The following is a 12,582-nucleotide window of genomic DNA, read 5'->3' on the forward strand; positions in this document are numbered from 1 at the left end:
ATTAAAGCTGAAGTACAAATAAATCTTAACCCTAAGTTTTCCTCAACAATGACCATCCAATGCCACTAACTTTATAAATAACAATTTCCATAAACATGGCTACGAAATTGCCTAATATTTAGGTACATAATAAATTTAAAAGATATGCGATCCTTCATTTACTTAAAAATCAAAAAGTCAATGTTTCAATCCATAAAAGAAAAACTATGAAATTATTGAAATATATTAAATTATCAGATTAATTTATTGGTTTATTGAAAATTAAATTAATCAAAATCTAATCTATTAAAGCTGAAGTACAAATAAATCTTAACCCTAAGTTTTCCTCAACAATGACCATCCAATGCCACTAACTTTATAAATAACAATTTCCATAAACATGGCTACGAAATTGCCTAATATTTAGGTACATAATAAATTTAAAAGATATGCGATCCTTCATTTACTTAAAAATCAAAAAGTCAATGTTTCAATCCATAAAAGAAAAACTATGAAATTATTGAAATATATTAAATTATCAGATTAATTTATTGGTTTATTGAAAATTAAATTAATCAAAATTGTTTTAATTTTCAGAATAATAAAACTAACTCAGTTATATTTAATTAATTAGCTTCTTCTAATTTAATTAGTACAATAGTATATGTATTTAGTTTTTGAACGTTTACAAAAATTAAAAGTAAATACTCGTGCGGACGCACGGGGCAAGATCTAGTTCCATATTATTCCTTGTCATTCCAGAAAAATAACAAGATTCTTTTGAAAAGTCATTTTACCTAAAAATAGTCATTTATTGGTTTATTAACATCCAGTTACATGCGAAGTTTCACTTGGACCAAATTTGAAACTCAATCAATTTGTCTCATTATGTTGGTCGAAACATCCAGCCGTTAGGTTTTTGTCTCTTCATATGTCCAATTGGTGCTAGCAAGTCCTCATTTTTGGTTCCTACGTCCATGATAATGTCAACCACGAAAGTTAGCCTCTGAGAGGAAACCCGGGCTAGCAGCGTGAGTAGTACTTGAAAGAATGACTTCTGAATTTGAAGACTGTCTTAAAAAATATTTTAGAATTCCACCACCAGCAACAAAGGTGGCTTCAAATCCGTTTACCCTTTCACCCATTTAAGGGAGAAAAATGTGGTAGATGCACTTCTATGATAAAATGATCGACTCTAGCCTTTTAATCATAGATTGGCTTAGTTTACTGAACTATTTTTTTTTTCTCAAATGAACATTCTAAAGAACTTTTCATTATGATAATGGTTAGACCATGAAAATTTTCTGACTGTGTTTTTAAAGTATTTAAATGTTGAAAACAATTGCAGCTCAAAGTTTAAACAAAACATAAATGAAATTAACATGTGAAAATAGTTTAATTAGTGTGTATATCATATATCCAAAGTTAAGCAAAATTTAACTAAAATGTCATATAATGTAGGGACAAAATTTTGCCATCTACAACCGATCTAATCTTAGCCCATTCAAAAATACATATGAAATTTTTAGATTTGAAATTAAATTTGGTTAATCAATTATATTTAAAAATCAAGATATTTAGATCTGATGTAGGTACATTACATATAGGTTTTTAACAAATAAAAATATTTATATAATAACATAAAATGTACCTTAAATATGATCAATACTTCGAAATTGGAATATTATTTTGAAAATATATTCTTAAATATGTCCGAAAATAAATCCTGGTGCATACAAAACCCAGTGGCACAACCAAATTTAGTAATGGAATATGCTTCTATTACATTTTTTTAAAAATATTATTCATTTCAAACAGATGCACAACATCTTTAAGGTACATAGCTAGTTCAACATTTGACCAACAGAAAAAAAAATTATGATAAACACCACCGACATGACGCTTCGATTAATTTTTCAAATAAAATATCAAAAATAGTATTTATTTTCTGCAGAAGATTCCAATACCACTGCTCGATCCCCCAGTGCAATCAACAGTGTTTTGATTCAGCGACAACGGCTCGATCTTGTCGGAACTTCTAGAGCCACGGGAGTAAACACAAGCATTACAACTTGTTTCAAGAAGCGAAGATGTTCTGTATTTATCTTCCCCACCGACGACCGGCATGGCCACCCCTGGTTTCGCGGGATTCTGGAAATCCTCTCTGTATGTTCTTCCCAAAACGCCCTCCACGTTCGGGGACAACCTCAAGAACCGGAACTGAACTTCGAGATGGGCAAAACAGTCATTTTCAGGTCTCCCGTATTTATGTATCGTGTCATCTTCCTTTGTAACTGGAACAACGTTGACCCAAATCTCGGCAATGTCTGGTAAAGTGACCAACACGGAGTTCATGTCTGAAGTTCTCTCTATCTTAATATAGCTTCCCGGAGGAGTCCAGATAGACGAATCCCCTTTTGGTAAAAGAATCTCTTTTCCCTGAAAGGAGAGACGGAGATGGTCCACTTGGTGGTCCCATTTCGCAGCCTTTTGGGCCTCGAGTGTGAAGGTTTTGTTGTTGGGACCGAAGATCAGACCCAAAGATTGGATCCAGGTGAAGTCTCTGCTCCGTCCAGAGGGTCTAAGACCAATGAAGCGTGCGTTGACTTGGAGGTCAGTGTCAGAGACGAGTGCGAAATGCTCATCGCGTTTGCCGTGAAAGTAGAAGACGATGCCGTCGCCACCTATGAATCGTGGGTCTAAGCATGCTGATCCTCTGCCGTTGCAGTTAGGCTTTCTATCTGTTTTAAAGAGATTGGTTTTTGTAAGAATGTATCCCAACTAGTCCCAACTAAACCAAAATAAAGGATGCTAAAACCAATTATTATCTTAATTTGATTGGCTAGTATGATTCAAAAAGTTTCTAATCATAAGTTAGTGATATGTTTGACTAAAACTCCCATCAAAACCAAAACCATAACCGTACCAAACTATCCACTTCAGATCAGATTTTACTTTAAATATTTATCATTCATAAACCAATTAATTCAGAATGACCAAACCAAAATCTAGACTGAACATCATCCATTAAAAAGTATGGCATATTTTTTACTTACTTCGGCAAGTGGCTTTGCATATAGGGTTAAAACAATCTACGACGCATGCCTTGGAGCTACCGTTGGGAGGGGAAAACGAAGGGCACTGGTTTGGGCAAGTCTGCTTCTTAAGGAAGCATGGGCTCTTCTTTTGGAAACATGTCTTTGTTTCCGACGCTGCTTCGAGTTGTACGATGACAGCGCACGCATAGAGCGTTAGTAACAATGTAACGTACAACCCATTGATGCGCTTTAGATCTTCCTTCATTGCTTTGAGTCTTTGACTTATATTGGGAAATGAGTTTGTATTTCTTTCCTCTCATGTGACCTCTTTTTATAGAGAGCATGCTTGCTTGGCTAGTTGGAATATTAATAATCATATTTAATGATTCTTGTGTAAATACACCGACATAATTACACTAAAACACACATATTACTTTCTTATAAACGAAATCTTAATAAAGTTTATGTAAAGTCAAATTTCTATAAAACCTCTCTCTACTCTAGTCTTCTCTCTCTCTTCATCTTCTTACTGAAATTGCTTTCCACTCGACATGCAGGCGCTTCTGACTTTGGCCGAACTTCACCAAAACATTTATGAATGTAATTGTCACGTTTCTTTTTCTTAAAACATTGTCACGTTTCTTTGTGGTGATAATAAGCAGCTGTGATTTGTGAATTTAGGCGGATCCATTAAGCGTTTAGTATATGACACCCATTAAACCAATAAATAAACAAAATTGTATAAGATTTACTAAAGAATAAGCAGCAAAAATGGCAATATTCTCTGTTATGACACCCCAAAACCCAGTGCCGGTCTAACATTTTCATTTTTTTCTTGATGCCCTAAGCTCATTTAAAATTTTATGCCTTTGTTATTTATATATAAAAAAAATTATGCCCTATATAAAACTAATTTTTTCACTTAAAATATGATGCCCTAAGCGGTCGGTTACCTCGCTTATGCTCGAGACCGGCCCTGCCAAAACCAAGGTTCAAGCCTCCATTGAAACCTTATGTTATTTTATGAACCCCGTAAAATGAATTTCTGGTTCCGCCACATTATATAGCTGTAGATTTTCGATAGATCGTACGTTGATGGATATGGTTTATAGTGTCTTAATATAGCTCTTATAAGTTAAGAAATTTTTTTACCACATTATTGTTAAGAAAAACGATAAATTAGTCTTATAAGTTAACATTTCAGAATGTATTCATTTGTTACCAATTTTTTGAGCAGCTTTATTTTTTTCCTTTAAATGTTAATACGTGTAAACGACACGGTGTCAGTGGGTAAGGTACTTAGCCACTATGAACAATTGAACATGTTCGTGTATGTGAACCGTGGATCTCGGGTCAAACTGTCAAAGCATAGTGGAATTTCACCTAATAGAGTTTTAACCAAAACCATGTGGCCCTTATGAACGTGTTTTTGTATGTGAATCGTTGATCTCGGATCAGAGCATAGTGGAAATTTGCCAAATAGAGTTTTGACCAAAATCATGTGGCCCGTGTTTTGTTCGAGTGTGTAAGAGATTCTCGTGTTAATCAAAGTTTTTTTTTTATCAACTGGATATATTATTTAAACTGTAAAAGGGGTGTTCAAATAGTCAATTAGCCAAACGGGCGGAACATCAAATACATGATAAACATGAGTATTCTTGATATTTCTTCGATAAAATATCCGCTCCCTGATTTTTCTCTCGATTGACATGTCCAAAGGAGCATTCAGAGAGTAGAGACATCCAGTGTTTTATATCAAACAGAAGGTTCCCAAGCTCGATATTCTCTTCCAAGTTGCATGATTCTTTTCTTGTGATCTCACTATTGCCACCTTCAAACCAAACTCTGTTGGAAAACATATAAGAAATCCATTTCTGCTTCTAAAATTGATGTATCCCTTGAAACCTGAAGCAATATAAATGTCATTAATGATAAAAACTTGATTAACTACATAGTTTCTGATAATAAGTTATTTAGTCCATCAAAATTGTTTGTTTAAATGCATGAAGAACATATACGGCAAAATGTCCTTACCCAAAGACAGTTGATTTGAAGGCATTTTGTGAACATATAAATAGGAATTTAATGCATGTCAACTTCTGTAATTCAAACACAATTTAAGAATCTTAAGCTATTTGACATAGTGATTGATATTATAATATTATGTTCATTGTAATTCTATGTGTTAAGTTGTAGAACACACAGTGTCGTGCCTTGTGTTTAAAGGGCCTAAGACGATATTTGTGAATATAGTTTTCTGATAATTTGTAAGGTTAATTAATATTTTAGTAAAAATATATTTAATATTTCATGTAAAATATTTATGAAGAGAACTATATATTACATAAAATAACAAAGATCATATTAAAATTTTATATGTAATATTGTGTGGTCTTCATCATTAATGCTAATTCCACTATATAATATATAAAATATAAAATGATATTAAATATTTATGTCAAAAACTATAAAATATATTAAAAATGTATAAAATTATATTCAGAATATGTAAATACCAAATGAGTTAAATATTTAGCAACAAAAAGATGAAAAAGCTAATGATAGATAATTCAAAAGCTCATTAAAATCACATAAAAATAAAACTAATTAGTCTAAATAAATATGTAAAAATGTTTACCATGTAATATATTTACTAAAATACAATTTTTTTAACCAATTAAACAAAAAATGGGGCCCTAAAGTTACTATGTGAGAGTGGGGCCTGAGGCCATTACCTCTTTCTCAACACCACAGGCACGGCTCTGAGAACACACTTACTCATTTTCATGTTGGATTTATGATTTGTGATTTGTGATTCCTGATTCTTGTGCATTTTCAAATCTCTTAGAAACACAAAGAGTTATAAGAATAACTTTTCTTATTAGCTTTAGAAACTACTCAAAACTAAAGCTCTCAATATGTTTCTTTCAAATCATATGGAACACCTCTCCATTAGACCTATATTTCTATGAAAGACAATTCCCTTTAACATGTGGGATATGGAAAACACAAACCTAACCTAAATAGAAACTTTTTTTTCCTATTTCTAGGTTTCCTTATTGTGTTTATCTTAATATATTAAACATCTAATAATATGTTAAGTTTCCACAAGCTTGGAATTATCCAACACATTTTCCTTAAGTTTGACATTTTCTCCGTTTGATCTTATTTAGTCATTTTCTTTTAATAGTTACAACAAAAATCCCATATTTATATTTCTATTTTATTCTTATAGAATCGTAATGTAAAATTAGTTTATGTGGGAATTAGTTTATGCCTCAACCTATCCCTATAAATCATTTAATCCTATAACACTATTTTGTTTGATGTGCTGACAATAATTGACAGCATATTTATGTGAGTTAAAACTATGCCATTAAAATCTCCCACAAATTCTTTAAACTTTAAAGCTTCAAGAAACATTGCTTATAAGGTATAGGATGAATTGCAAAACAGACGCCTCATGGGAAAAAAACTCTATGATGGCATGCCTAGCTTGGATCTTCAAAGGGAGCAGCAACGAGGAATCAAGACAAGGAGCGGAGGTCCAAAGCTTAGTCTCTTCCCCTTTGATAGCTGAAGCATTAGCGATTCGATCAGCCATCACCATGGCAGCAGATCTTGAGATTCCCAATCTCAAAATCTTTCGCTCATCAGAGTTATCAACACCAAGATGCAGGAAAAGGAAATTAATGGGATCATCAAGGATATCCATCAAATATCCTCTGTGTTTAACTCAATCTCCTTTTCATTTCTGCCACGATCTCAGAACCAGGAAGCCAACGAGTTAGCAAAGAGAACCTTCATTTATCTTAAATTTCGTTTTGTAATGGGTCTCCAGTGGACTAAACTCTTTGTTATCCAGTTTAATGAAAATCTATGGTTGAACAAAGAAAAAGGAAATGAATTGATTAGCAAGTGTGTAAGTGTAGTGTTACAATGATTTTAATATATCAGTGCTTTCTTCCATTCTCATTTTCGTATATTTATGAAACTGTAATGGAATTTGTTTCTTTTTGATTATCACACAATAAAATATACAAAGGTAGTTTTGGCGGATTCGTGGCCCATTGAAAAACATAGATTCCTGGTTTTGTTTGGTACCAACTATTTTTATTGAATATCAAGAGGGAAGTATTGGTGAAACAGATGAGAGGGGTCGAGAATGACTAGACGATTTTATTTGATCTTCCTCCAAATCAATATTTTCTTATAAAGTTTGTTTTCTAAGAATTAACCAAAGCCAACCACCATTAATCGCCAGCTGTTACCATTTACTACCTTTTGTCAACAGATTAAAGAAAAAATGGACCGTCTAGACAGTTTGGAAAGTTTACTTGATAGAAGCATTTATTAATGTAACAATATACTAAAATAACTTGACAGGCCAAGCATACAGTTTCAATTATATAAACTCGTATCAAATGATCCCAGATCAGCTAGTCGTTACTAGCATTTACACTGCAAATAGATCTACTTTAGGGGTAATGCTGAGCATCATCATGAATCGTGATGCATCTTGAGCATTTCATACACTGCAGTAGATATATCAGCGACGGAGGAAAGCTTACAACAATCTTCCAACTGCGATGTTATTTTAGCGATACGAAAAAGTTAGATTAATGCAAATTTATACATTATAACTATCCCTTTTATGTTTTATGTTCTCAAATTACAACAAAAATCATTTGAAATAAGGATCATAAACTTTGGTTCAGTAACGAATTTAAATTTAAAAAGGAATAAAAAACGAATGTAAACTTTTAAAAGAAATTTTGGGTTAACAAAAAGTTTATGGTAATTGTAGTAACGAATATAAAATGGTACTTTTGATACATGGGCCTACATATTGATGTGAATAGTAAATAAATTTGGCTAATTGTGTTTGTATACATTACTGATTTTTTATTTTTTTATTTTAAAAAATATACATTACTGATTTTCTTTCACTTTGATGTGTTATCATATTAATAATACATTGAATCAATCCTCTTTGGTTAGGTCTTGTTATTATGATAAATAAGTACATTGTATTATAACCGATGCAAACACAATAGTAGGATAAATTGTTAATAAACCAATGGTATACGTAAAAAGATAAATAAAATATATATCATTCAATAATGTAATGATATAAGTTATATCATGGGAAGGTGTAACAATGTAAAAGTTTAAACTAAATAATTTTTTAATAAAAATATAAGAAATTGAAAATATTGTTAAGCAGATGAGCTAGATTCTGGTTTATTTATATGCACTGCAATTATTATAAAGAAACATGAAACATGAAAACATAATATATATGTGAAATAGTTGAAAACGATAGATCGTAACATTTTATAAACAGAAGCAAATTGTGCTATCAATTTTTGGTAAAAAAGGAAAGTAGTTATAGTTTTTTTGTAAGTGAATACATCACTGTTAGGTTTGATTTTGCTGCACTTAGTGATTAAATATCAAAATTTATATCGACTACGAGAATTGCATGTGAATGATTTGTATCTAAGTGACTACATCTCTTTCTGCCAGACGGGTCTAAGTAGGTTTATAATGAAGCCTATATCTGAAACCGAGTATTATAATAAGTATCTATTAGTGACATTACATTTTACAACTAATAACACGGTAATCGTTTTACCAAAAAAAAAACGGTAGGCGACAAGATCCAAAACAATTAGGTTGCAGCTAGGCCTAGCATTTGATTTACGATTAATTCAAACAGAGCTCCATAATTCTTTCCTAATGAAGTTTATTTTGTTACAGCTAATATATTTTACAATGTTTATTTACTGTAACGTTAACAAACAGGTGATTTATGATTAAGCAGAAACATACCTTAGTGGAGAAACAGTAGAGGACAAAGTCAGAAACGGTGGAGACATTCAGGTGTAAAATGATAAACCCTAAGTTCTGTAAGCCAGAGACCATGTTGAGAAGAACCTTTGGTCTTCTTCTTGACCTTATCTTAAGAGTTGCGTGGCTCTCGACGAGGCTTACTTCGATATCAGCCAATGCGTTAACCTCGAGAACCATGTTATCGCTGACAGAAGATGAACCCATTGAGAACTGGGGAAGCTTGAAGGTGTCGGAGAAAGGTGTCGCCGATGACATACAGCTTCCTGATAGAGAGGTTTCATTTGTCTCGCAACTGAGGTTTTGAAGGTGAAGACGGTGTTCGAGTTCTCTGATGAAGTTTATTGCGCCTCCTACTGTTGATGCTTGGTCACACTGAAACCATGAAAATAAGAAACACTAGGTTAGTTCACTACAGTTACTTCAACCCAGAAAAAAAACACACACACATAACTTATGTAACGCATATACTAATATAGTAGTTACTGTACGTGACCATGCATGTTGAGATATTCAAAGAGAAACATAATGGTTAATGTAACTTTTCATATTTATTGCGCAAATAGTTCAAAAAAAAAAATCACTCTTGTTTCATTTCTATTAATTGTTGAGACGCCAATAATTTTATATTAGAATTTGAAAATTGTTTTAAGAACATAAAATTTGTTGTATTTTTTTTGTAACTTGGCACGATTTGTTGTATTTTTAAGGGGCAATTTTAGTAGATATGGGGGTGACAATTTGAGGGAAAAAAAATTATGTTGGCAATTTCGAAAAGGTTTATTTGCCAATTAACAAAAAAAGTAATTAGATTTTTAGTGAGAGGTTAGAAAGAGATAGGAAGAGAAATGAGGAAAGAAGAGTGTTTTTGGTTAGCAAGAGAAATAAAGGGCAATTTCCCATTTCTAAACAAGCTGTGCGTCCTATTGCGTGGGTTTTTTTTTTTTTTGCGAATAGAATGCTTTTGAATAATAGCATGATATATTCTTTGGCAAAAAAAATAGCATGATATATTTAAAATCACAAGCGAATTCAACAATATTTCAACGATAGGGCGCGATAAATGAGACACAATGCTTTTGCAAAAGGTTATAAACCAATTTTGCAAATACAGAAATAAACCATGATCATTTAGTAATACAACTATATTTTAGAAATGTTTTATAAAAACTGTTTACTTAAACTTTTATAAAAAGAAATTTAAAACTGAACGTAGGAAAACATGGTTTTCTGTATCTGGCAAAAAAAAACATGGATTTCTGCTAGACAGTGTATATAAAAATGTGTAGATGCTATATAGAGTTACGAATGCAGATACAGAAGTTAATAAGGGATACCCTTTGAACATATGACTCAGGCATGAGAGAGCGGAGAACAGAGAGATACTCATTCATCTGTCTTCTCCTGTTGCGCTCCACTGCAATGTGAGTCATACGTTGATTACTAATTTCTTCTTTGTTTTTCTTCGCCCTTGTTCTGCGCGTTACCTGATTCTTCCCCATATCTCCGTGGAAACTGATATCGCAGTTCGCCGCAGGTTTCTCTTCATTAATTACAATTTCATTAGGTGGTTGATGAAGGAATGTAGTAGTATTCCCATAGTAGCCTTCTTGGAGAAAAGTAGAGTCGTAGTTATCGGTTTGATTGTCGAGGAAACAAAGAGCGGCTTGGAGATCAGAAAACGGTGGTTCATTATCTGTGTAAATGTTGGAATATGCTTCTTTCCCATTATAGCTGCATTGGGAAATCGCACCCTCGAGAGCCATTGGCCTTGCTAATTATAAAAATGAAACTTTTTTCAAATAATATATGATACGAACAGATAAACAAAGAAAGTGTTAAAAGTGTAGGAATGAAATAATATATGCAAAATACGAGATACCTGGGGGGTCCTTATAAAGGTGGTGATGATGGGAATATGATCTACAGTTTTTTGCACGTGAAAAGCATAGTTTGGGAGTTTGCTCCAAGGGAGATGTATTATTCTCTTTCAAGGTTGTTGGAATAATAAAAGGGTAAACAGCTAATAATGGGAGACAGATGGGAACTTCGTGAACCAAATACAAAATATTGAAACTTAAATCACCCTTAAGCTCTTGTATTTTAGATTATAAGATTTGACTTTTGACCGTCAGCTATCTCGGCCGGTTCAGTGGACGTCGGGTGGCATAGTAGACATGAATTAAGAAATCTGAAAGGAAAAAAAAAACAGAAAACAAAAAAAACACAACAGAAACACAAATAAAACTTTTTTTGCTAACCGAGTATCCTGGCCCCACCGAGGTGGTCCAGACTAGAGACCGAAGTGAGCAAGGACGCTGCCAGGGCGTCACCATGTGGCTCACCGTGTAACGGTCTTCGGTCTCGGATGCTGCAGCCCATATGTAAATTCCGCAGTGGCCAAGGCTCGAACCCAGGGGCGGGCACTCCAGCTGGAGCTCCTATACCACTAGACCAAAGCAACTTGGTTACAAATAAAACTTTGGATACCCCAAAAATTTAACAAAACTTTAATTTTCCAAACCTCAAAACACTTAGTTGTAAACTTTTACAATTCATTTTATCAGATAAGACTCAACATCAATACAAACATTTTTAGACACAAAACTGCAACAGTAAATAAGAATTGAACTGCATATACTAAAATTATATTACAAATTCACTAGAATAGTGGCAAGCACGAGGAAGAATAACGTTTCTGAAAATTATGATTTGAGCAGGGACCTTGTGGTCGAATAGCAAGGAGACAACTTTGAGAAGCTAACAAATTTTAGGTTCGATCCATCTGTTACACAAATTAAATCATCTTGCTTCTGGACATCCATACATATATGGGTCCTTGCTTTTGGTACATTTACATATCCGGAGAAAATCTATCTATGAATTGCATATCTCCTTAAAATTAGTCTGAAACTTTTCGTTGATCCAAGATACCCTTATGTTAATAAAAAAATGATTTCAAGTACACTTAATTTCATAGTATAAAATATAGCTACAACACTGCCCTTTCCTTAATTAAAGTTATCATTCTGTATACAAAGACATATTAGTGTACAATAAATAAATAATACTCCCTCTGTTTTTTATTACTTGATGTTTTAGTCCAATGCACAAATATTAAAAAAACTATTTTTTATCAAAAACATCACTAAATTATAATATAAAATTAGTTTATTTAATTATAAATAAAAATAAGAAAAATCTAATTGATTACACAGTTTTTGATAAAGTTAAAATTACATAGATTTGTGCAAACTTCATTATTATGAAACAACAAAACTTCTCTAAAACATCAAGTATATTGAAACTGAGGGAATATGTTTCATATAAAAAATTTCAAAAATTTTGGAAGCCCTACACAAATGTTTCATTAGGCTTGTCCCAGGACCGGTTCTGGTGTTCCTTTGGATACTGTGGTGATTGAAGAAAAACAAGATCATGCTCAATCTTAAAAAAGAAAAAAAAAGACTTTGACCAATGAACACAAGCTCATGCTTTGGAAACAAGAGACAGATTGGTGATGGTGGATACACACTTAAGCCAAAATCATGGTTGGAAATCCCCAGAGTTATGATGGGTTAAATATTATATCGGTGTCTTTGAATAAGCACAGATGGACCAATGGGGCGGTGTGGTTTTTTTTGTGGATAGTTACAGCAAGATGCTGCTCCATATCTGAAGGTCCTATGTCAATATATGTTCTGTGATCGAT

General features: G+C 32.8%; 2 protein-coding genes across 2 annotated transcripts; both read right to left on the bottom strand.

Annotated features, from left to right (window-relative positions):
* Positions 1-1,688: 1,688 nt before the first annotated feature.
* On the bottom strand, positions 1,689-3,338 carry BNAA09G15610D. Its single transcript, XM_013874594.3, has 2 exons — positions 3,036-3,338; positions 1,689-2,720 (listed from the first exon to the last, which is right to left on the bottom strand). Exons 1-2 carry the CDS (start codon positions 3,280-3,282, stop codon positions 1,921-1,923), a joined length of 1,047 nt encoding a protein of 348 aa, XP_013730048.2. The 5' UTR covers positions 3,283-3,338; the 3' UTR covers positions 1,689-1,920.
* A 4,000-nt stretch (positions 3,339-7,338) lies between these two features.
* On the bottom strand, positions 7,339-11,026 carry LOC106433768 (transcription factor bHLH96). Its single transcript, XM_013874593.3, has 3 exons — positions 10,208-11,026; positions 8,853-9,245; positions 7,339-7,601 (listed from the first exon to the last, which is right to left on the bottom strand). The coding sequence occupies exons 1-3, from the start codon at positions 10,634-10,636 to the stop codon at positions 7,518-7,520; spliced, it is 906 nt and encodes a 301-aa protein (XP_013730047.1). The 5' UTR covers positions 10,637-11,026; the 3' UTR covers positions 7,339-7,517.
* Between the last annotated feature and the right edge of the window lie 1,556 nt (positions 11,027-12,582).

The sequence above is a fragment of the Brassica napus genome, chromosome A9 (genome assembly GCF_020379485.1).
Source record: "Brassica napus cultivar Da-Ae chromosome A9, Da-Ae, whole genome shotgun sequence".
Lineage (NCBI taxonomy): Eukaryota > Viridiplantae > Streptophyta > Magnoliopsida > Brassicales > Brassicaceae > Brassica > Brassica napus.